This window comes from Rhinoderma darwinii, chromosome 3 (assembly GCF_050947455.1).
Source record: "Rhinoderma darwinii isolate aRhiDar2 chromosome 3, aRhiDar2.hap1, whole genome shotgun sequence".
NCBI classification, from domain to species: domain Eukaryota; kingdom Metazoa; phylum Chordata; class Amphibia; order Anura; family Rhinodermatidae; genus Rhinoderma; species Rhinoderma darwinii.
In genome coordinates, this window is record NC_134689.1 from 288,750,846 (window position 1) to 288,776,991 (window position 26,146).

Below are 26,146 nucleotides of genomic sequence, written 5' to 3' on the forward strand. Positions count from 1 at the left end.
ATTCAGGTAGTGAGATGCAGACTGGTATCAGGTAGCAGGATGCAAACAGGAACCTTCGCAGGAAACAACTAGGTTGCACCAAATTTGCGCAGGCACCATGTGATCAGATGAGCTGCCTTAAATAAGCCTGGAGCAACAGGGATTGGTTAGGGAGGTTTGTGAAAGTGCGTGCAGGCCCTTTAAGAGGTGGCCACGGCGCGTGCACCCCAAGATGCATGCGGCCGCGAGCAGGAGGACGAGTGTGGTCACAGGAGGCAGGACAGAGGCACTGGCAGTTACGAGCAGCAATTGGACAAGGCCGCCGGCGGAGCGACCTGGCGGTGGGGACCGCCGGCATTACAAATGGTATTTATCCCACACTGTGAACACTGTAAAAAAAATATAAAATGGCAGAATTGCTGTTTTTAGTCACCACGCCACCTTCCAATAAAAAATAAATAAAAAGTGATCAAATAGTCGTATGTACCAAAAAATACTACCAATAAAAAAAACAACAACACGTCACGCAAAAAAACAAACAAAAAATAAAAAAGTTTTGACCTTAAAATATGGCAGAACAAAACTTTTTTTTAAACATAGTTTTTATTTTGTAAAAATAGTAAAGCATAAAAAGGAATATATAAATTTGGTATCTCCGTAGTCGTGTTGACCTGCAGAATAAGGCTGGGTTCACACGACCTATTTTCAGACGGAAACGAGGCGCATTATGCCTCGTTTTACGTCTGAAAATAGGGCTACAATATGTCGGCAAACATCTGCCCATTCATTTGAATGGGTTTGCCGACTTACTCTGCAGACAACCTGTCATTTACGTGTCGTCGTTTGACAGCTGTCAAACGACGATGCGTAAAAATACAGCCTCGTCAAAAGAAGTGCAGGACACTTCTTTCAGACGTAATTTGAGCCGTTCTTCATTGAACTCAATGAAGCACAGCTCAAAATTTACGGCTGTCAGAGAAGCCTCGCAAAATGCGAGGAGGAGCAATTACGGCTGAAACGAGGCAGCTGTTTTCTCCTGAAAACAGTCTGTCTTTTCAGACATAAAAGCCTCTCATCGTGTGCACATACCCTAAAGGTTACATGTCATTTTAACCGGAGGGTAAACCGCCGTAAAAATTAAACCCAAAAATCAATCAATGGGGGAATTGCTGTTTTATTTTCTATTCCACCCCACAAAATATTTCTTAAAAGTTTGTTAGTACATTATATGGTACATTAAATGGTGCTATTCAAAACGACAACTTGCCCCGAAAAAAACAAGCCCTCACCGGCTATGTAGATGGAAAAAATAAAAAGTAATGGCTCTTGGAAGATAAAAATGAAAAAACTAAAACTAAAACTGTACTGGTCCTGAAAGCGTTAATTACCTACCAAGAAAGTATATTTTGTAGGGTGAAGTGTACATTACACAGGCAGAAGTATATATGCAAACATTTTTATCTTATTCCATAGTTAAAAAGTACAATATTATTAAAAACCAAGCGTTCTATTTAGTGTAGTGCGGTCCATTCCCTCAACTTGTTGTCATGGGTGAAAGATTGTTATGCTATAATACTATATACAATTAAGGTATTGTTTCCATGCCTAATGTGTCCACTGGAGCGTGTTACGGACATGCCAAAACAGGTTCATGAAAGTTAGAACAAATAATAAATATTGGAAAAATGTGTATACAATGACTTCGACCCCTATGGTTTGCTGATCGCAGAAAGAAATGTGAAGTGGAAATAACGATCTATGAACAATGTTCAATTTTAGTACATAGGCTGATATCTAGTATCTATTATCTGTCAGGCAATAAAGAGGGAGGCAAATTGGAGTTCACATATATAAGAAGTCTTTTTACCAGATGAGCTAATATTCATAGAATTCTTTATCCATTATGAAGTAACATAGAAGCCAAATCACCTCTATGATTGCAGTCACTAAAGCTGCCCATATCCTCTTGACACCTGTCAGTTATATTATTTACAATCTATTACACCTATTACGCAACTTTCTAACATACTTTGTGTTTCAATTCTCCACTATTTGCAAGATCTCTACTTGCCCATTGTGAATGGAACTATTTTTGTTTACATCTAGATTCTGAAAACCTGTACATTTATCACATCTGAATGTCAGCTACAAAATGCTCAGGATGAAAGAACATGTCCTCAAATGGTTGAACTGTATTGCAGGTTTGTCTCTTTCACGTTCAAGTGAATGGATTGGAGTTCTGATCCCAGACATATCCCATACACAAGAGTGGTTCTTAATGCTCTTTCAGAATTTAGGTCAGTATTTCGCGTCAGTAATTGTAAGCCAAAACTTAAAGTGGAACCTTCATAGAGAAAAAGTATAATGGAAAGATTTGCACCTCTTCCGTGTTTTGGATCCACTCCTGGTTTTGGCTTCCAAATAATGATGCAAAATATTGACCAAAATACTGCTGTCTGAAAAAAAGCCTTATGCCTCATGCACACGACGGTTGTGCCACTCGGGCCGTTTTTGACGGCATCCGAGTGGCACCCGTTCACCAATTCACTTTAGCGGGAGAATCGGGTCCGTGAAAATGGTCCCAGTCTCCGATCCTAGGAAAGATAGAACATGTCCTATCTTGTCTCGGATCACTCACGGGACTTGGACAACACACTCGGTCGTGTGCATGAGGAGTTATTCCAGAGAAATATAGAGCAACCTTTTTTTCCCCAACCTTATACACATATTCTTGTATTTTTTTTTCCTGACAGTGGATTATAGGAGGCACAACCTGATGTGCTGTATACTAAATGATATCAAGTCAACATAATATATAACTTTTTAGTCTTTCAGTGTGTGGTATATCTAAAGCAAAAACTTTTTCTTGAAATATTTTAATAAATGCCACAATGAGTGTGGGATCTGTATGTAGAACTCTAGATCTATAGCCTTTTGTCTTAGCTTTCAAAACAAATGTTCCTTTGTGTGAGTGTACAGATGGAGTATGAAGGAATGCATTAAAACTTGTTTAAAGTTCTACGCCAAACACAACCTCTGTGCTCTGACATTTTGTAGGATTTTTTAGTGGCAATCAAAAATGTCAATTTTCTGCAGAGAAATGGAATATGTACATTGTTTATTTAAATGGTAAAATAATGGAGATTCAACATGTAAAATCAGCTCTCTGGTTGGTATATAATCCGGTTTGATTGTTGCTTGTTTCTTCCAATTCTATGTAATGGAATAAAGTGGAATAAATATAGGCTAAAATATTTCTACTCAACAGTTTAAAATATATTATTTTGGATACATCTTTCTGTCTGAACATGCCTTTTAAATATGACAAACATAGTGTAATGATGGGGGTAGGGAAACAGACAAGTGAGCCCTAATCTACCCGCCACTCAGTCCCTGCCTACTTGCAACGACCCGCCCTAGGCGACGGGGTACAACTGGGCGACGGTCCCTATGCTCAATAAGTGCACGACAGACAAACAGACAAGGGTACAAAGAAGCTAAGGGAAATGGGGCAGTTGCCCACGGCAACACCGTGAGCAACAAGAGTGGTGAACGAGCCGAGTCAAACCAGGAGTGTACGAGGTACCAAACGTAGAGCAGGAGAGTAGTGAACAAGTCGAGTCAAACCAGGAGTATACGAGGTACCAAACGCAGAGCAGGAGAGTAGTCAGTAAGCCAGGGTCAGTATGAAGCAGGGACAAGTAGTTCAAGAAGCTGCAGCAGGGCCAGGAAACCAAACGAGAAGAATCACAAGCAAGGAGGAACAGGAAAGGCAGGTATAAATAGACAGAGGGCGGGAGCTAGCTCCGTCTGGCCAGGCTGTTATAGGCTCTCCCACTCCTAAGCCTGCCACCCTTGAGCGGTGGAAGATGGAGTCAGTCTCACAGACATAGAAGCAGGTGCAGACTGATTACCTATGGGCATTGACTCAGAAGCTGTGCCTGGCAGATCCGTTACACATAGCCTCACTAGTGTTACATAGTCTTTATTCTGTAAACTGGATAAGGCTTCGTTCACATCTGCGTTGGGGCCCCGTTCTTCGTCAGTTTCATGCCTGAACCATTAACTTGCTTAATATCTGAGCAGATCACTAGTACCTCAGAGTAGGGCTCATTCACACTACTGTATTATGGCTCAGTACTATCACTTAGGCTCTGTTCACATCTGTGTTGGGGACCCGTTCTGACGTTCCGTCGGAGCTTTCCTTCAGAACAGGACCCTGAACAGACACAAACGGAAACCAGAGGTTTCTGTTTCCATCACTATTGATTTCAATGGTGACGGTTCCGGTGCCCATGGTTTCCGTTTGTCTCTGTTGTGCACCGGACCCGTCGTTATGCCGGAAGCAATAGCGTAGTCGACTTTCGGTTCTGATGGAAAGCTCCGACAGAACGGGACCCCAACGCAGATGTGAATGAAGCCTAAGTAAATTATTTTTTTCAAAGTTACTACCGGATTGTGCGAAAAAAAACCCTATCCATTACATTGTTTAGATCAGTGTTCCCCAACTACACGGCTTCTCAGCCTCCAGAAAGTGTCTGCTGAGCTGTTGGCAGCTTGGGACACCATTGCGCACCAAACGACTGACACTTCGTGCCAGATATACCATATCACTGGCAGTTGAACCAGGGGTGGACATACCATTAGTCCAATCTGTGCAGCTGCACTGGGGACCAGTAGGTAGGGGGGCCCACTGCCATCTTAAATGCAGCTTTATTCTGTCTATTGGATTGCACGTATGGACTAAACTCTTGACAATGACTCAGAATTATTGCTGATTATTGTTACAGACATGACGGCGGGGTGTTTTCTAATGAGCTAATGGAGAGTAAGGGGCCCACATACGGTTCTTCAATGGGAATCTCTGCTGTGTATGTCCGCCACTGAGTTGAACCATATAATCAAACCCTCATGCCAATGTTCATGTGGAAATGTACAGATGTGTGCTCCCTTACTTTCTCTCTAAACCAGACATAACTCGAGATGTATGGTGCGAGATTTTAAGCATGGACGCTATCTGCCAGCCATCCATCGCCCATAGACTCCCATCTTAAAAAAACGTATATGTCACAGCCATCCAGTAAAAAAAGTATACGTTAAATGTATGTTTATTTAACATGGTAGTCTATGAGCGACATATGGCTCTCAACAGATGCATCCTGCACTCATACACTCCAATGTTAAAAAAGTATACATTTAACGTATGTTTTTTTTTACTGGATGGCTGTGATGAATGCGACCTGTTGCCCATAGACACCCATGTTAAAAAAGCATAAACGCTTTTTACTGGATGGCGCTAGATTGTATTGAATTGATATCATGACAATTAACGCAATTCAAGAAAAAGTGAGTGGACAGATCTGTATTATTTGGTTGTTTACATTGCCCTTAATAATTATTGCTTCTAAACCAGTGATGCCCAACTGATGGCCCGAATCCCAGGGGAAAGCACCTGGATAAGGTAAAGTGCATACACCCAGAGTTAACAAACATTCAGCTCTGCCCAATCATAGAGAACAGAACAATGGAATGGCTCTTTGATAGATCTTCTTTCTTTTAGTAGAGCGCAGCTTCTCTCTATGCCTTGGCCATATTGTCGGTTGGGGTTTTGTCTAGATAGTCTTGTAGATGGTGTACAGTTACTACAAACCATAGCTCTCTGCCCCTCCCTGTAGTTTGCACACAGCCTGTGACACGCAAACTGCTCCCTCGTCTGTGCCTTAGACCTCCATCTTGGCTTCTCCAACATCCTGCTCACAATTTGGAATGTGTGTCACTTTATCTATATAGATGTGATCCGGCCTAACCTCCATACATGAGAGCACAAGAGCTGACCCATGTTTACAGACCCTTAGAAATCAATAGATCATTTTTTAACGGCCGTTTTTCAGAAAGCCATCCATGTGACAGGCCGTTAAAAACTGACCGGTTGCCTACCTGGCCCTCACAAGGGGACTCAATTGCATCTGTGTCCTTAGGATGCGGAAACAATTGAGGATACAATTCAGAAGAGCCCAGGTCAGCATCGCTGGAGAAGAGGACGGTGTGGGAACGGGGACAGGTAAGTTTGGCACTATCTACAGGGGGCAGTGTGGCACTATCCACAGGGACACTGTTGTTTTCAGGGGGTGGGCACCTGTCTGGTCTGACTCTTTGGTACTCGGCCTATGCAGTCGTCTTCAGAAAAAAGGAGGCAGAGACGTTACCGCCACATTGCCCCTTTGACTAGCCAGTTGATCTGTTGCCAGGGTCAACTGCTCCTTGGGGTCGAGTCTATCCAAAGACTCAAGTCATGTCAGAGTACATCAAGAGAAAACCTCGAAATGGGATTTATTAGGAAGTCTTCTTCGCTGGCCGGAGCCGGGTTCTTGTTCGTCCAGAAGAAGGATGGATCTCTTCGTTTATGCACAGATTACCATGGAGTCAACAAGATCACAGTAAAAAACGAATACCCGCTGTAATGTCTATGGCCGCGGCCCGTCGTTCTGACTTACCCCTCGACGACCGCGGCCATGTGAGTTCCCTGCAGCGTCGTCCTCCTGTGAGGCGCCGGCACTCACTTCATGGTATCATGACTGTCTCCAGAGGGCGCGCATGAACGGTCTTAAAGGGCCAGTGAGCACATAATTGCAGGAAGTCTGCAATCAAGCCCAGAATGCCACTAGGCTATAAAAAGGGCTCTGCCCTCTTGTTCTTTGCCTGAGCGTTGTTCGTTACCCAAAGTTTGTCTTGCGAATGATCCCCTAGTGTCTTCCAGTTCCCAAGTGTATCCTATATCCTGTGTCCCATGCTGTCCTGGTCTAGTGCCGTGCTGAAGCTGTTGTCGTGTTCCGCTACTCCACGCCTGACGTCTACCTGCTGCCTGGTCCCAGCCGAGCCTGCCTTGCTACTGTCCGAGTTGCCACAAGTGCCCTTTCTGGACTATGTACTTTACCTGTTTGGCCAGCTGCCATTCCGCTACGCGGTACGGCCCAGTTGGTCTACATCCCGCATCGTGACACCCGCTACCGTTGATTGCTGAACACTTTCACAGGATCTGTGGAGCAAAGATCTTCACCAAACTGGATCTGTGCGGAGTATACAACCTGATCCGCATCCGGGATGGCAACGGGCGGAGGACAGCCTTTAATACTCGCCACTATGAGTTGGTCGTTATGCCGTTCCGACTCTGTAACGCTCTTGCCGTATTTCAAGAGTTTGTTAATGATAATTTCCGGCATCTGTTATACTTGAACGTGGTGATTTATCTAGATGACTGCACTAAACATTTCCGTCAAGTCTTTCAACAGTTGCTGGAGAACTATATCTAGTTGGAGAAATGAGTCTTCAAGAGATCCTCCCTTCCCTTTCTGGGCTATATTGTCTCTGACCAGGTATTAAAAAAAGGATCCAGACAAATTGTCTGCCGTGTTAAACTGGCCTCGACCCTAGGACCGTCATGCAATGCAGCGCTTCTTTGAATTTACTAGCTTTTTACCGGGCAATTTTTTACCGGGCAATTTACTTTCCACTTCTTCTCATTGCCGGCGCATATAACAGCCCTTATGAAGAAAGCCCTATATTTCAACATCCAGATGTCTCCAAGCAATTCTTCCTTGAGGTGGATGCCTCTTTTGTTGGTGCAGGTGCAGTCCTGACAGAAAAAGTTCCTACTGTTAAGACTCTAACCTGCGGCTTCTACACCTAATTATTTTCTCCTGCCGAGAGGAATTATTCTATAGCAGATTGGGAGCTTCTGGCCATTATGTTAGCTCAGGAAGAGTGGCGACATATACTGGAAAGGGCTGTGCATCCTGTAGTCATCTTCACGGATCTAAAGAATTTGGTCTATCTACAGACCGCACAGCGTTTGAATCCACACCAGGTCAGGTGGGCACACTCCTTTGCCCAGTTTGATTTTGTATTGCACTGCGGTTACGCCAAAAAGAATACCAGGGCAGGCACACTGTCTCGGTCATTTTACTTCACCAACCAAATTGAGGATCCGCAACATATTATTCATCCTGCTCACATCATCCCGGTGGCACCAATCCTAGTGAACGATATCATTGCTGGTAAAACCTTAGATCTCTTGGCCAGAAGACAGAAAGTGCTTACTTGGGGACATGACCCTAAACTGGCTGGTCCGATGGCTTCCTAGGACCGGGATTGAAATGCGTAGCGGCTAATGTTATGTTAATAAATTCCTCTTTCTTTACAAACTACCTGACTCGTTTGGATGTTGGCAGCGCTACATTTAATCCCTGTTTTTGCAATACTATCTGGGGTGTGGTGGATCGCTTATCCAAAATGGCACACTTTGTTCCCCTGCCTGGTCTGCCTTCTGCTCCTCGGCTTGCTGCCCTTTGCCCAGCATATATTTTGTCTGCATGGCATGCCCCTTCATATTGTCTTTTACTGCGGTGTTCTGATCACCTTAAGATTTGTGAGTGCTCTATATGACCTACTGGATGTCAAGTTAGACTTCTCTTTTGGCAACTTTTTCTTCTGCACAGAGTATATAGAACACCTAAGGTGCTCTGGCAAATGCGGCTTAGATCTACGATGGAGTGTCAGAGATGTTCATTGGATGGGGCGGATTTGAAACATATGTTCTGGAGCTGCCCGGATATTGGGGAGAGGTTAAAGAAATGGTGTCTCGGGTATATGGCAGGGAATTCCCGCTGGATCCTAAGATATATCTGTTGGGCTGCATGGGAGGTGGAAGAAGATAGGGCTGAACTGCTATCCATTAAAAAAGTATTATATCACGCAAGAAAACTAATTGCCAAATACTGGTTACAGGGGGATCCCCCGGAGGTTTCTGAACTAGTGAGTTATGTTACTTGTACGGTGACTTTGGAACGAAGAATTTATATGAAACGTGGAGCGATTCATAAATATGATAAGCAATGGGGTAAATGGACACAATACTATGGATTGGCAGGTCAGTAGAAGTGGAGTGAGATATACCAAGGAATAGGGACATGGACGCACAGGGAGGGGAATGGGCGGAAGGAAGGGGTGCGAACGGGAGTTAATGTTGGGGGGTGGGGATGTTCTTAAGGAAATGTATGGGAAATATATAATGTATGTACAGAGTTCATAAGAAATGATGTTATATATAATGTAACTTTTTATTTTTCTGCCAATGTGGAACTGTAACAGATGAAAGCTGTATGTTATATATTTTCAATAAACAGTTGTTTGATTTAAAAAAAAGACTTCTCTTTTGCATACCATCCGCACTCCAATGGTCAAATGGAGAGGGTCAACCAGGTCCTGGAGAATTTTCTTTGTCATTTTGCGTCTGCCCAATGCGACAACTGGGTGAGTCTTCTTCCTTGGGCCGAATTCTCCTAAAACATCCATTCTGGAGAATACACGGGTTCCTCTCCTTTCTTCATTGTATTTCTTCCTTTGTCTTCGTCTTAAGTTTCCGCTGCCAACTCCACTTCTGGGAATTTTTTTCAGGACTGGCAGCAAACTAAATCTGCCATTATTCAGGCTGTTTCTCGTATGAAAAGGTACACAGATAAGAAAAGGGGAGTTCTCCACAGTATGCTCCTGGAGATAAAGTATGACTAAATCCGGTGAACTATAAACTCCGTCTGCACCCTTCCCTCTGGATCCCTAAGAGTGTATCGCTGCTCAAACCTGTGGGGCTGAATAAGCATTCAAGAACTTCTTCTGTTCCCTCTCCTGTCAACCCTGGATCTGAGTTTGAGGACATTATTGACTGTAAAAGAATAGGGAAGGGGTCATTTTATTTAGTAGATTGGAAAAGATTTGGCAGCAAAGAAAGATTTTGGTAGCCTTCTGAAAACATCAATGCCCCAGTGCTCCTCAGGAAACTCCATTCTGGTGCTCGACCCAAAATGAGGGGGGAGTAAGGTGGGGTACTGTAACGCCAATGCAGGATCCGCTCCTGCTAGCACTCCCACAGCCGGGTCTTGTACCTTCCCTGCTGGCAACACTGACCGCTCCCCGTTCATCGTATGTCCCTATCGCACGTACTCCGTCCACCTCTTAAAGGGCCTGCGCGCACAATTCAAGCATCCCATATCCAATCCCTGTTGCCCCAGCACTATTTAAGGCAACTCCACAATCCACCTAGTGCCTGAGCAACATTGGCACAACCTAGTTGTGTCCTGCAAAGGTTCCAGTTTGCATCGGATTGCGCTATTGCTATCTTATCAACTTGTATCCAGTTATCTGCTATCAGCTTGTATCCAGCTAGCTGCCTGTGTCCAGTCATCCGCTATCCGCTTTCATCCAGCTGCCCGCTGCCAGTCTTCAATGGTTGGTGATGTCTGTAGCATCCATCTGCCAGTTCATTTACTTGGTCTGCTGGGCCAGCCGCTACTCCCACCGGGACCACCTAAAGAGGTAGCGACCTGGTAGACTCCCTGCAACGAAGTCCAGATACTCATAGGCTAATTAGATAACGCCCTTAGAGGTGGCACTAAGCCAAACCGGTGGAGTAGCCCAGTGTGTCCACAGCCCACTGGTCGTAAAATTCACAATGTAGAAACCATATTGTAACAATTAATACTGTACATGGAGAACAATGTTTTTACAATGTAGTTAAGAGAACATATACAAACCATATGTTGCTTGTTTTCAGTAATAGTATTTGCTTTTTGTGGCTGTGTCATGGTTAAGGGTCGCCCACAATTTCATTCTTTAGGGTTTGCAGATTCAGCTATTAATTCCACAGCTCTTGGATGTATAACTGCATCCATATTTACAGTTTTCCCACTTTCCTCCCCATCATTATATCCTAGAAACACCAATGAAGTAGAGCTTTGTTTCCAACACAATAAGCCATTTTTCTTCTTTCACTTCACTGTTGTATTTATGTCACTTCTATGTAAATAGACATAGGATGCACATAGTCAATGATTCACACAAATTAAAAAGATCAGCATTTTGCTCAAATGCAGCAACAAAATTTAATTACATTTTTAAACAAAGTCTATACATTTAAAAAAAAAAAACGAAAAAAAAAAAAACTTTCATGCTTTCCAAATCCTATATGTTATGACCCTTATTTTAAACCATCTCTATACTGGGGATGCTCCAATAGGTCACTGGACATTGCCTGCAAATAGCATATGTATACCACGCGTTACACAGTGCCTCTACGATCATACAGTAGTTCCAAACATAAAAGACACCATTTTTTGATGTATTGCATTAGTTTAGATGATATGGGGAAAGTCATGGCTTTAGTATTTTGCCACTTTCCTTTCTTCGTTCAAACAAAGATGCCATTAGGATGGTTATACAAAAAAAACCTATATAGCAGAGCGAAGGGTTTTTAGGCATTATGCTCCTAATAGCCTGCTCCTTTTCACTGATGAATTGGAATGAAGTTAGATAGGGAAATCAGCATGGTAGCACTGGTAATGGAGGAGGACAAAAAAATGGTGTATCCAACACTCTGTTAAAAAAAAAGAAAACAATTAATTAAAAATTCTGTTTTTTAAAATGACCTAATAAAGGCGATTTTTTTTTTTTACCAGAGTGCTGGATACACCATTTTTTTTGTCCTCCTCCATTGCCTTGTATACCTGCTGTCGATTCAGGATTCTTCTTGGAGTATTTTCGAGCACCTGCATTATTCAAGACGTGGAATCAACTAATGCATGACCTAACGCAGTGGAAACGCGATGAGCGAACCTTTGCAATTACCTTTTTCTATTTTTCTTCAAATTATATGGAAAAAAAAAAGTGAACATGTTCTGTTTTTCTTGACTTGTCACCAAATTTCTTCCATGTTGAGAATAAAATAAAAAGTATTGGGACACCTACAAGAGTTTTTAGGACATCCCATTCTAAATCCATAGGCATTAATATGGAGTTGGCCTAAAACAGCCTCCACTCTTCAAGCAAGACTTTCTATGAGATTTTGAAGTTTGTGGGAATTTTTGCCCATTCATCCAGAAGATTATTTGTGAGGTCAGACACGGATGTTGGAAGAGGGGACCTGGCTCGCAATCTTCATCCTAGTTCATCCCAAAGGTGTTCAATGGGGTTGAGGTCATTGCTCTGTGCGGGCCAGTCAAGTACTCCCACACCAAACCCACCCAAACCATTGCTTTATGGACCTTGCTTTGTGCACTGGGGCACAGTCATGCTGGAAATGAAGAAGATCTTCCCCAAACTGTTCCCACAAAGTTGGAAGCTACAATTATCCAAAATGTCTTGGTATGCTGAAGAATTACAATTTCTCTTCACTGGAACTAAGGGAGCCTAGACCAACCCCTGAAAACAACCCCATAGCATTATCCCTCCTCCACCCAACTTTACAGTTGGCACAATGCAATCAGGCAGGTAACATTTTTCCTGGCATTCGCCAAATACACACTCCTCCATCAGACTGCCAGATAGAGAAGCGTAATTCATCACTCCACAGAACACGTTTCCACTGCTCCAGAGTCTAGTGGCGGCGTGCTTTACACCACTCCATCCGATGCTTGGCATTGTGCTTGGTGATGTAAGGCTGGCATGCAACTGCTCAGCCATGAAAACCCGTGTGATGATGCTCCCTGCACAATTTGTGCTGATAATGCCAGATGAGCTTTGGAACTTTTCTGCACTATGCATCTCAGTACTTGGTGACCCTGCTCTAACTTTAAATGGTCTGCCACTCTGTGGCTATGTTGCTGTGGTCTCTAAACGCTTCCATTTTTGCAATAATACCACTCACAGTTGATCGTAAAACATCAAGGTAAGAAATTTCACAAACTCACTTGTTGCAAGTGTAGCATCCTATTAGGCCTTGTTCACACTGCACTAAAAAAAAAACATGGCGTGTAAACGTGTCAAAAACGCTAGCGTTTTTGCAAAGCACATTTTTAAATACAGCCGTTTTTGACACGTTTTCTTGGTGCTTAATTAGGACTCACATTGATTATGGAAATTAGGTACGTTTTCGGAGCGAAGAATTGACTGGATGCTTTTTTTCACAGAATTTTTTTTGAAATATGCGCTTGTAAAAAAAACAAAACGCATCATATGCACTACCATGCGTTTTCCCATTGATGTCAATGGGAAGCTTAAAGCATGCATTTTTCAGCACGTAAAACGAGGCAAAAACCGCATCGAATACATGCCGTGTAAACAAGGCCTTACAGTACCACGCTGGAATTCAGTGATCTCTTTAAAACTACCCATTCTTTCCCAAATATTTGTAAAGGCGACTACATGGCTAGATGATGGATTTTATACACCTGAATTCAATTAAGAGATGTGTGCCAATACGGGTGTATGTATAATTTTTTTTAATTACACACACACACACACACACACACACACACACACACACACACACACGCGCTATATATCTGTACAATCCTTGATTAAAAACGCTCTAAAGTGCAATGGAAGGAGATAGTATCTTAAAACAACAATATTGCTAACAATAATTGCTGCCTTAGTGCCCTTTAGTTTTATGCTATGGTCATAAATGTCATTAATGGCTATAAAACTAAAGTGATCAAGTAGTACCGAAATGATTAATGGCATTAAGAAAAATAAATGTAACTTGGGTATAGAAAGGTCATGCCTAACCCGTGATGACAGAACGGTTACAATTTCATTGAGTTAAAGAGACTCTGTCACCACATTATAAGTGGCCTATATTGTACATGATGTGATCGGCGCTGTAATGTAGAGAACAGTATTTTTTTATTTAGAAAAACAATCATTTTTGACGGAGTTATGATCTATATTAGATTTATGCTAATGACTTTCTTAATGGCCAACTGGGTGTTTTACTTTTTGACCAAGTGGGCGTTGTGGAGAGAAGTGTATGACAGTGACCAATCAGCGTCATACACTTCTCTCCATTCATTTACACTGCACTAGCGATATAGCTATATCGCTATGTGCAGCCAAATAAACACACAGTAACGTTACTGCAGTGTCCTGACACTGAATATACATTACCTCCAGCCACGACGTGATGTGTATTCAGAATCCTGACACTTCACTAATACAATGCCGACACTACAGCACAGGAAGCGTAATCTTGCGAGATTACGCTGTAAACAGTCATTCCAAATGAGATTACGTGCCGCATCTCCTCCATTGCTTATGTTGCTCTAAATGTAAACGCTGAAACACTTCGTGGCGGTTGACACTAATACATCCTTCTCCCATTCACATGAATGGGAGAAAGCTGTATGCGGCGGCCCACCGCTAAGAATCAGATTCGGAATGTGGTGGGTTAAAACCGGTGGATCTCTCACTTTATTTAACACCTTCCCGACCGCCCACTGTCTTTTGACGTCAGGCGGTGCGGGTGCTTAGTCTAGAGAGACGTCTTTTGGCGTCGCTGCAGATCAGGCTGATGAGTGCTCGTGAGAGCGCTCATCCTCTAAGCAGGAGCTGTTACTAACAGCTCCTGATCTTAGAGCACCCTCCTGAACACAGCTGGGGTCGGCAAACATTCGAACCCCAGCTGTTTAACTCTTTGATTACCGCGGTCCGTGACCGCGGCATGATCAAAGGGAATTCCCCTCTTTGATCGCATCACCGGGATTCCAGTGATGCGATCAAACACCGGGGAATCCCTCTGCAGTCAGCCCTGGGGACCTACAAAGGACCTCTGGGCTGTCTGTTCCGTGTGCCTGCTGTTCGGGCACACTATGTGCTGCCCGATCAGCAGCCTGTGTCATAATGACACAGTGTAATGTATTAGCATACAGGAGTATGCTAATACATTACAAGTAAAAAATAAAGTTATCCCTTGATGGGATTAAAAAAAAAAAAAAAAGTAACAAAACAAATAAATAAAAAAAGTCCCAAAATGAGTCTTTATTTTGCATAAAATACATTTTATTGCCCCTACACTAAAAAAAAAACAAAAAACCTACGCATATTAGGTATCTACACGACCGTAATAACCTGAAGAATTAATCTAATGGGTTGTTTAGCGTGAGACGTGAACGGGATAAAAAATAAACCCAAAAAAACTATTCCGAGAATCGCTTTTTCCTATATTCACGCCGTAAAAAAAATTTTTTTTGCCACCAAACTGTGGGGAAAAAAAAATACTATTTCTCTCGCATAAAACAAGGCCTCATACAGCCACGTCAATGAAAAAATAAAAAAGTTATGGCTGCTGAAACGCAGAGAGGCAAAAACAGAAAAATTGAGCTGGTCATTAACGTCTTTTCAGGCCCGGTCATTAAGGGGTTAAAGGGCTTTGTTGATGTCAATAGGAGCATCAACGTTTATGAACACCAGAAGCACAAAGAGGAAGACATCAATGGTCCTCAAAACTGGTGCAGATTGCAATAAGTGATATGGAAAAAAAACTGGGGGTGAGGTCACCAGCACGGGATTTGATAAGATTTTATGCTTTATAATAAAGTATGCTGTAACGAGAAAGGACATATTGATCTGTGTAAAAACACGGCTGTAGAGGGACGTTGCTTGCTAATAAAGTCCTGTGATCACAGCAGCATCAGCACGGATTCAAGCAGAGAAGGAGGGTAATGTAAGCTAATGGGTTTGTGACAGAATGACAGGGCAGCAGCTCCACTGTATCTCTAGCATGGCAAACTAGGATAACTTCCGGTAAGGGACTTCGGGAGAACTAGAGATCTGCAGCACAAACAGCTTAGCTGTGAAGGGAAATGTTTCACAAAGGTGGCGTACTTGAGGCTCTAAAACAGTTTATTTTTCACTGAAGCTACTTCTTTAATTTTGAGGTCGGATTTCTTTTTCCACAGTGAGGCCATTATTCAGCATAAATTTTATTCCACCAGGCGTTGTGCAAGTCAAAGAAATGTATGGTCTGCAAGAACTGGTAAAACTCTTTATAAATACTTTCAAAATACTTTGGATAGAAAACGAGTGGACTTCTGTGATTTCTGTGGCTAGGACGACAATACACATTGGACACAGGTAAGAAAAATATTGAAATACAGTACTACCTCAAGGTACAATATTAATTCGCTCCGGGGCGACCATTGTAAGTTGAATATATTGTAACTTGAGACTAAAACTCTATGGAAAACTAGAAATTGGTTCTGAAGACTCCAAAATGTCAACCCAAAACAAGAAAAAAAATCATATTAAAAGAAAAATAAGTAGATAACTAATACAGATTAAGATATACATATCTGTACATATACAAGTCAGAAATAGTTGCTGGCGGCAGTAAATTACTTTGTATAGAAGACAGGAGCTTCTTCAAGGTGGAGAGTACAAAAAAAATAAAATGGAGTTGCTCTCAGCTGGTGTCCAAAAGAAGCAACTCATCCTGACACAGGTAAAGAGCAGTACAGGACATGTAGTACCGTACTTTACTGTAGAGAGGCGCTACTAGACAGCCAATCAGTGCATGCAGTTCAGTAACACGTGTATTACCAGTGAAAAGCCCATGCAGATTTTTCTGGATCTTCCAGCCAGTTGCACGTGCCGCAGATTGGCAGGGTCTATGGCATTGTATGTTGAATGTGGTTCAGAAAAGACCATTATATGTTGAAAATATTGTAACCGGGGGGACCACTTGTATAAGAAATAAATATTCAGCTTTAGGTTTTCTATGGTTTACTTTGTCAATTTTGCTAAACTTAAATGAAGTTGTATTTTGTGTTAAATGGAAAGCAACATTAACACCAGATGAAAAAAATAAAATTGCAAACAATGTATCCCGCAAGTATTGCCAAATGGGTATAAATGTCTTGAGTTCCTATGCAAGAAATACACGAAATTATTTTGAGCTGAGGTGTTTATTTCGCTGCTTGAAACCTAAGTGACTGTGTGCCACCGTCTGAGTGTTGTCTACAAAGGTTATATAGAATATATATCTTCTTGTTAAATGCAGCCAGCTTATACAAGGAAGTTTTGAGAGGAAACACATTTCAAGTTATTGCAGGTTATGTTACATTTTTTTTTCTCATTTTTGATTTCTTTTTTTTTTTTTTATAAGGTAAAAGAAGTTTATACTGAACCAACTGTAATGTGTCAGTGTAGATTTAAAATCGGGACAAAATCTTTGCTTGGGACATGATTTGCCTGTGGCAAACTTTACTAGAATGTTACACTTTACAGGGCAAGATGACAATACAGCATAGATCCTGTGATATTTTGGTTATCTTCTGGAGGTTAAAGCTGTTTTCGTTTATTCTCTTGGGACATATGCAGCAGCAAAACACATACCAGCTGATCAGAAAGCACTTCCTTTAGATTTTTTCGGGGAACACACACCAACCGACAGTAGTTCGTCTTTACCAATCCGAAGTCCCTTTTCAGGGTTACAGGACTGCACTGTTGCCTTTAAGTACTTGGTTTGCTATTATGTAAAAGCTTGTTCTCGGTTAAGCAAGCTTGCTGACTACAGCCTGGTTGAGAGAATTCAACTGATTGGTCCATTTATCTAGAGCAGTGTATCGTGCTCCACCTCTCTTTTGATGGTCTAGCTCCAGGAGTTGGTTAACTTGATCAATCCGCCCGTGAATAGTGCTTTAAAATATATAAAAGAAAAAAAAAAAGTGTGATTATTTGACCTTAGAACAAGCATATAGTATAAATATTACTACCCAATTTCATTATCTTTTTTGTGGTCTTATTAAAAGTACAAAATATATATATACACACACACACACACACACACACACACACACACACACACACATACACATACACCCACACACAATATAAGTGGCTTAAAGAGATCTCTGGCGCTGCTGGACAGTTCCCATACACATTAGATGATAGTCTATAGACCGTCAAACATGTATGGAGGTCTCCAGATTCTCCCCCGATGCCAGATGTCGGGGGAAAGAAGGATCAGGAATGTTGGACTTATACATGCCCGATCCTTTGTTCACGAATGGGAAGCGCCACTGCCAGGAGGGGTCTGGCAGCAGCTTATTTCCCTCTTCCCTGTGAGACGGTAATATGGAAAGTCATTGAGGAAAAATTTGTTTCCACCAGAATCCGGTCATGTGTGTCAAAGGGTTCCAGGAAATGTTTGGTCTGTAGTGGAAAGTCCAGACTTTTCGAAGTTGGCTTTTTAGAAAAGCCGGAAAAGGGCCGGTTGTTGGATTGGGGAAGAGTATCAAGCGTAGTCCACCTTGGTTATTAGGACTAGACGGCTAGTAAATTAGCTGCCCCTGCAGAATGTGTGTAACGCAAGGTGCATTCAGTGTGTGTCTGGGGCAGATTGCTGCTGACTGGTCTACAAAGAACCTGCGAGTAACAAGTGACACTGCGGTGTCTCCAGTGCCATTTAGAGCAGCCATGGTATAGTTACACCGGTTTGCTTGTTCAGTTAGGCTTGTTTAACACAAACGTTGCACATCTCGGACGTGAAAAACGAGACGTCGCACGGACGTTTAACACATTCGTGTGAATATGTCCTTAGTGCTCAGCCGAGGTGGTTTTTCTTTTCCTCTCTCGCCTAAACTGTAAAGGCGGTTTCTTTTCTGGATGCTAAAATAAACACAGGCAAGCCTTGTTTTTGGACATAATCCGTTGTGTCACTGTATCTGAGCCCATTGTGCATACATCCTCTCTTGATGCTAATCTCCCACAACCCACCGAAATAAATGTGAACGTTTGGCCAAGCGTGCATGTTAAGCGGGTTATGTGGGGACCGTAAATTATTAGTGTACTCACTGCAGTATGTGAGAACACTCGCTAATATACATTCCGGTCCCATGTCACGCGGATGAGATTTTGATATTTAAAGCGCTGGCGGGGGACCGGAAGTCTAGTTGGACAGTCCTCCTTCATGACAACACGACTCGTCATCATGTGATCGTCCCCGCTGTACTCTATGTAATCCCTGTAGAAGTAGTACATGGATTACATAGAGTAAAACGGGGCCGGTCATATGATGAAAAGTCGTGTCATCATGGAGTTAGACTGTGCCACTAAATTTCCGGTCCCCCGGCAGCGCTATAAAAATCTACAAAAATGTCATAGTTAGCGCAATGGGGACCGGAATGTATATTAGCGAGTGTAGTCGCATGCTGCAGTGAGTACACTTTAATTTTTTTCGGTCCCCACATAATGGTCCAGCTGGGAGGAAGAGCTGTTGTCTTGTTCGTTCAACAGCTACCTCAAGTGTATGGACATCTTTAGATTGTTAATAAATCTTGTTAAAGTCATTGTGATCCTTTAACAAATATAATGTGTATGGTCAGCACAAGCAAGATACATGCCAAGATACTTTGCAGATCACTGTCACTGCAACACTCTAACCCAACCAAACAACTCCCCATATGACAGCTTCCTGGACTCTTCGGAGCGCGGCATAAATGGAAGTTAGGCTATGTTCACACGCCATATGTTCAGACAGAAAAATCTGAGGCCGTTTTTTGGAGCGGATTTCAAGCGGTTTTGATTTTTGCAAGCGTTCTTAAAGGCTTTCTTTTTTCGTGTCCATAGAAAATCAGCTTGGAAAACGCTTCAAGAAGTGACGTCACTTCTCTTTTATAAGGTGTATTTTTATGTTGTTTTTTTTTCGTTGTTTTAATTCACCGGCGTAAAAATACGCCTCATATAAATTACACCGTGTATTTCCCATTGAAATCAATAGGAAATGGTTTTCAAGCAGATTTCAAGTGTATTTTGGACCGAATACAGGCGTTTTACACTCCAAAATACACCTAAAAATAAGCCGTGTGAACATACCCTTAGGCTAAAAACACCAAAATGTAACCTCCTTCCAGCTTCTGTTCTGGTCATCAGTAACATTAACAGGATCACAGCAAGCTCCAAATTACAGAAAGTGACTGGTTAAATATATATATTAAAAAAAAAAAAAAGTGAAAGAAGTATAAACCATTACGTACTTATCCAGTATGCACTGCACCAGCAAACTCTCAACATCTGCTACATCTATGTTAAGCTCCTATAAAAAAAAACAAAAAAAACCAGAAGAATGAAAAACATTATAATAGTCCCTTTGACTGAACAAAAGTGAGATTGCAAAATCAATTTACATAGAGACTTATTAATAAAGTACAGCATCATTTGTACACGCATTTACATCCTGAAGAAGAAGAAAACGCAAGCTTTCATATTCCAGAATATTTCATATTTCCATCAAGTCCGCATCACTGTTCTTAGAGTCAAAAATACAGAAAGCTGACGGACCCCACTAAGTCAACTGAGTGATTTTAACTATGTTTTAACTACAGTCCAATGTGGACTGCACATTGAGTTACATGGAATCTTATAGACTGAAGAGGTCACTTTATAGTTATATTCAGTTCATTGCGCTACAAAAAGTCTCCGTGTAGCTCAGTCTAAGTGTCCATGAAATCCACCAGGATTTGTTGTGATCCATTTTACATTCAAAAACAGATCCGTTACAGCCGTCATGGCGTCTTTATGAACAGAAGCCATGACGATCACATGATTAGAGATTAAAACTACAAGCATATCTGCGTTATTATGTTCTCAATCCGGCTTTCAGCCACCCCTTGTATCTATCCCGCTTGCTGTGCCGATCTACTCTGCTGAAGGGGATGCCAGTAAGCGGTGTCTGTGACTAAGCTATATGGTGAATGCATCCATAGAGCCCCATTGCCCCGACGTATGCCAACGCCATCTTTTTATTTTATGAAAGTGTTGATTTTTTTAAATGTATGCCATTGTATGGCTAAACAGTGGCATACATCGGCGCCTTCTATTCAAAGTACATATCGGGAAATACTCTGGTCGTATAGCTCTGACTGAAGTCTTAAACAGTTTTAAAGGGTTATCCACGGGATATGCCATAAATGTCAGATAGATGCGGGTCCTAGCTCTTGCTCTGTTTCCGTAACTCCTTAACGACCAGGCCATATTGCACGTAAAGGGGTATCCCCAACTTGAAGATCATATTTCAATCGGTTCCTTATGTAAATTAATAAAACCTCTCTCCTTTACAATAGAAGCGAATAGGAAAGCTCTCAGGCATGCGCAGTAGCCGGAGAGCTGTCCTATTCAGCTCTCAGCCCACTTAGAAGTGAATAGGGAAGGCTCCCCGGAATGTGAAGGAGCCGCAGAGCCCTCATATTCAGTTGTTCTTGGCACATCAGAGCCCTTATCAGGGCTTTCACACTTGTGCTTGCTCTGAAATCTCTATATGTAAATATGGAGATATCAGAATGGACTTTGGAGCAAACAAAGAGAGTTTTTATTACTGTGGACTAGTCTAGGAGATCTGAACACTGAAATGGAGAAAGAGGGGAGAGGACATTGTGCTTTTCCATAGCACATAGTGAATTATAACGAGGGAGGAACGAGTAAACCTCCTGATAGACGTTATTTTGGCACTTCGTTACATGCAGCATTGGGATTATACAGTGATACAATATATAGCAGCATCGGGAGCGTGCATGCTGATGCAAGTGGTGCGGTGATATTTTCACAGCGCCATCTGCTGGTTATGTGAATGGAAAGAGCTTTGTACCGCCTACTCAAGCAGAAATGATAAGGAACGAGGTGGGGGAACCATGCAGTCCTGTAGTGTGATTATGGGGGAAAGATCAAACAATGGAGGGGTGTAATATATTTATTTTTGAGGGTATAAAAATAAAAAAGGGAAGATGGGAATAACTTTTTAATGACCAAAGATGATTATTTCTTGTTTTTTCACGGTCACATTCCAAGAGTCGTAACTTTTTCTTTATTCCATCGACATAGCCGAATATGGGCTTGTTTTTTGCGGGACGAGTTGTATTGTTCAATTGCACTATGTTTGGATGCATACAATATATCGATTAACTTTTATTAACTTTATTTTAGGAGAGAATTGAAAATAAGCAGCTATTCCAGCATTGATTTTCACGCTTTAAATTTACGCCATTTACTATGCAGCCTAAATAACATGTTACCTTTATTCTATGGGTCGGCACGATTACGGGGATACCAAATATTTATAGGTTTTATATGTTTTCTTACGTTTGCACAATAAAAACCCTTTTAGAAAAAAAACACTTGTTTTTGCATCGCCGTATTCCAAGAGACGTAATTTTTTTATTTTTCCGTCGATGTGACTGTTTGTGGACTTGATTTTTGCGGGCCAAGGTGTACTTTTCATTAGGATTATTTTGGGGTACATTGGACTTATAGATTAACTTTTATTTTATGGGGGGAATGGGAGAAAAGAAAGAATTTTGCCATTGTATTTTGTGTTTTTTTGGACGCCGTTCATCCGGTGGTTTAATTAATGTGTTCATTTTATTGTTCAAGTCGTTCCGATAGTAGGGATACCCTATATGTGTTATTTGTTTTGACACTTTTACTAAATAAAACCACTTTTTTGGGGGGAAAATGTGGATTTATTTGATTTTGACTAATCTTTTTTCATAAACTTTATTTAACGGTGTTACATTATTATTTTTAGTCCCAACAGGGGACTTCCCCATGCGATCTGCTGATCGCTTATATAATGCTTTGGTATACCTAGTATGAGAAAGCATTATTGCAATCTAATAGGCCATGCCTGTGACAAGGACTAGTAGGCAGTAGCTGAAGGCAGACTTGCCATGGAAACCAAACGGCACCCCGTTTTTTTTTTACGGGGCGCCGATGGGGTGACAGAGGGAGCTCAAACACATTAGATGCCACTGTCGCTATTGACAGCGGAATCTAACAGGTTAAACTGCCGGAATCGGAGCGCGCTTCGATTTTCGGCGGTTGCGGCAGGAGCTAGGCTGTGTATAACAGCCGTGCTCCTGTCGCTGACTGCGTAGGTACACTGGCAGTACCCACGCGATCAGAGGACGGATATATCCATACTTATGCGGGAACTAGCACCTGCATAGGACCGATATATCCATCCTTTGTCGTAAAGGGGTAAATGTGGAGATCCACGCACATGCGTGGGCAGTTGGCGGCCGCTCCACCAGGCAGGACGTGAGTCGGTCGACCCTCTTTCTCAATATATGTGCGGGTCCCGGAGCTGGGATCCACAATCATTAGACCTATATGGCAGATCCCGTGGATATGACAAATGTCTGAGATGGGAATAACCCTTTATTAGACCCAAATGGTGAAATGCCATATAGTACTTTACTGCTACTGTGCTTACAAACTTCTCTAAAAAAAGCATAATAAGCTATAATGTAGCATCTTTTCCGTATTCACCTTGGGGTAAAGAACTTTGAGCATCAGCTTCAAAAAAATGATATATGATCAAAAAGCAATACTTTTCCACACTTTTCTATGCTCCTAACTGTATTTCCTCTATGTGCCAACTCCTGTTAGGTTTTGCACGATTAATAAAAGTAATACAGTTTCTATTTTCATAGAACAAATCTGCAGTGTTTACATAAAATATCCTGAGGGGCATCTCCACATGTAGTGTTCCGGTATTACTAATGGATTTGTTTTGAGACAAAGCCAGCATCTGTGAGTGCCACAGTCCTCTACGTATTTCATGATGTAGCTCTAGCGCAAATGAATTACAACACAATTGTGCATAAAAAAAAAATCTTGGCGACACCTACCAACTACAAAGCATCTCTGGTTGAGAAACCCCAGATGAGATAAAAAATGTCAAGCATACGACAGACCTTACGCAAGGCGACAAGTAACAGTCACGTGTTTAGCAAAGCGCTGTTCAAACACTGAACTATTAAAACCTTATCTATTATTTGCATGTCCTACTATACCAGGTGAGAAGTTCGTCGATCTTTTCAAGTGGCTTATTGTGTAACATAATGAGGACTGAATTCCTCATATGGAGCTCAAATACCGATATATACATAGTCAAACATTTCACGTGTATATATATTTTATTTTTTTAACTGTACTTACAATTTAATTGTACGCTTTCATGAATTCAGCTTGTGTGTCTGACTGTTCTCTAAAAACGTGAAACTAGCCATAGATTGTAGATGGTTGTTAACCAAATGATCTCTATGCCCCTCCCACCTTTGGCCGAGCACTCTTTGATCGGCTGTCTGAAGTGACCTGGGAAAGTCTACTTTTAAACACAATTCACACCTTTACTGAAAATGAGCAGTTGGTACAAAAATGATACCTCTGTACTACTAGTAGGGAAAATATTTTCAATAGCCCCCTCCCTCAGGACTGCAGCACAACAGCGTAGTCTATATTCTGTGGAAGGGCAGGAGCTGTCGCAATGGCCTTTAGCACATTGCAACAACCCGCCTGCTGTGACAGTTTACCGAATACATCCTGTATTTTGCCGATAGCAGCAAGAACTGTGTATTAGCAAATTGCTTAAAATGCAATCATATGCTTTTTAGGTTCATCCACCTTTTTCACCTTGCAATGTGCGGAATACACCAACTAAATGTAAAAGCAGCAACTGAATTTTAAGTTCTGGACTGGTTAGGAATAAACATTGAAACAACTTTTGTTCTAATGTGCATATCCCAAAATAGTTGGGATTTTTTTTTCTTTAAAGGGGCGCCTATCACATGATTTATGAATAACAAACCACTCACCGTGCTTAGTAGGGTACGTAGAAACATACACAAACCTTTGTGGCCATTCATAGCGTTTTTGTTGGAGAGAACAAAACTTTAACTTCAATAAGCCAACTAACCAACGTAGCGTTTTCCATCTCATTTGCATAGCGCAATAAAGTTAATTTTCATAGTAATGAAGATGCTATGATAAGACACAAAGATATGTGTCCACGTGTTTTTAAGTGCCCTACCAAGTGCTGGGAGTCGTTGGGTAGATATAATTTTGCTGTCAGATTCCCTTTAAATTTCTTGTACTGCAAAGCAAGAACATCCCTCTGGAACGCATTGTTAGAAAGCCTGTGCAACAAAAAAAAAAAACCCACGACATTTCTACGACTCGGAGGTATATCTAACCTGGCATAGGGAGATCATTTGTGCACAAATTACTTCCCCAAACATTCGGGTTTCACACAAGTCTCATCCCATCATTAGTACCCGAGGCAGCACAGCCATAAAATAAATCATAGCTGGTCAACAGGAAATCTCTAATACTGAGCAAGCTAGTAAATGCTCATGTGATGTTGAGCCTGTCAATATTATAAGCATATCACCAATTAATGCTGAGAGTGAACTCTAAATGTTTAAGAAAAAAGGTCATGTGATTTAAATTTCCAGTAATTATTTTAATATGAAGATTGTGACCAAATTAGCTAAAATACTGCTGGAGTACTGCCAAAGCACTGACCAGAAAACAAAAAACAAAACACATGAATGAGAAAAGGGGATTTTTTGTTGATTTTCCTGTAAAATCATTTTCTCGAGTAGTTCATTGTGGGATACAGAAGACCGCGGATATAGGCTAAGATGTGAAACTAAGCAATAAAGAGTTGTCAGCTCCTTCTACTCAGGCTATACCCCTCTGGCAGACACTGAGCTAATCCCTTTGTATAGAAGAAGTAGGGGCAACTAGGAAAAGCCAACAAAAGGTAAACAGTAAACCTAGAATCAAACTCTTGGCGGTTTTATAAACCAAAAACAAAAGCAATCCGTCCAATAAAGGCAGCAAATGACGGAAAAATATATATATCTTGGTGGTAGCTCTGTCCCTCAATTAACCTTTGTGAGAAAGGGATTTTACAGGTAAGCAACAAAAAATCCTATTCTTCCGCTCGTGTCATTTGGGGATGTGGGACATTCTAAAGAACATCACCCACTGCTATAGAACTGAGTAATAAGTGGAGAGAGGGAGACTCGGTAGTGGTCTAATGCATCTGTGGAGCAGAGCCCCAATGGAACGCCTTCCAAGAGACCCCCACTGAAGTGGTGAAAAGGGCTGAAAGTCAAAATGGGAAAACTCTTTAGCATAATAAGCCATGCAAAAAACATACCGACCCAAAGGGATTGTAGCCTCGGAAGATGTTCTGAAAAAAAGAGTCAGACCAGCAGAAAAGCTACATCCAAATGGTGTAGAGAGCGAGCATGCCCAGGATGAAGAGTGGATAATGGCAGGTAAGTAATGCCAACTCAGACACACATCAGGTGGAAGAGATGGCCACCAAAAAAGGTTACCTGCCTAAACGACCAGGTTGAGGTCCCAAGGAATAGTGTAGAATACATATGGGAACAGAGGGGGCAAACCCCTAGAGGAAAGACCTCACTTCAGAGAGAAAACTAGGGCCAAGCCCTAGATTCAGACGGTGCTGGAGAAAAGACAAAATCCTGGGCAATGAAAAAAAAAAAAATTCACTCTTCCAATGACAGAAGATAGTCCTGTGGACAATACGAGG

At 41.7% G+C, this 26,146-nt stretch overlaps 1 protein-coding gene across 2 annotated transcripts in view; it reads right to left on the reverse strand.

Annotated features, from left to right (window-relative positions):
• Positions 1 to 16,690: 16,690 nt before the first annotated feature.
• Positions 16,691 to 26,146, reverse strand: part of COPS2 (COP9 signalosome subunit 2) — a 62,349-nt gene continuing 52,893 nt past the window's right edge. For both annotated transcript variants that reach the window (XM_075858032.1, XM_075858033.1), the window contains exons 12-13: positions 19,782 to 19,840; positions 16,691 to 17,442 (exon numbers count right to left, since the gene is read on the reverse strand). In XM_075858032.1, coding sequence (XP_075714147.1) covers positions 17,298 to 17,442; positions 19,782 to 19,840 — 204 coding nt within the window. In that variant the 3' untranslated portion in view covers positions 16,691 to 17,297. The remainder of the gene's footprint in view (positions 17,443 to 19,781; positions 19,841 to 26,146) is intronic.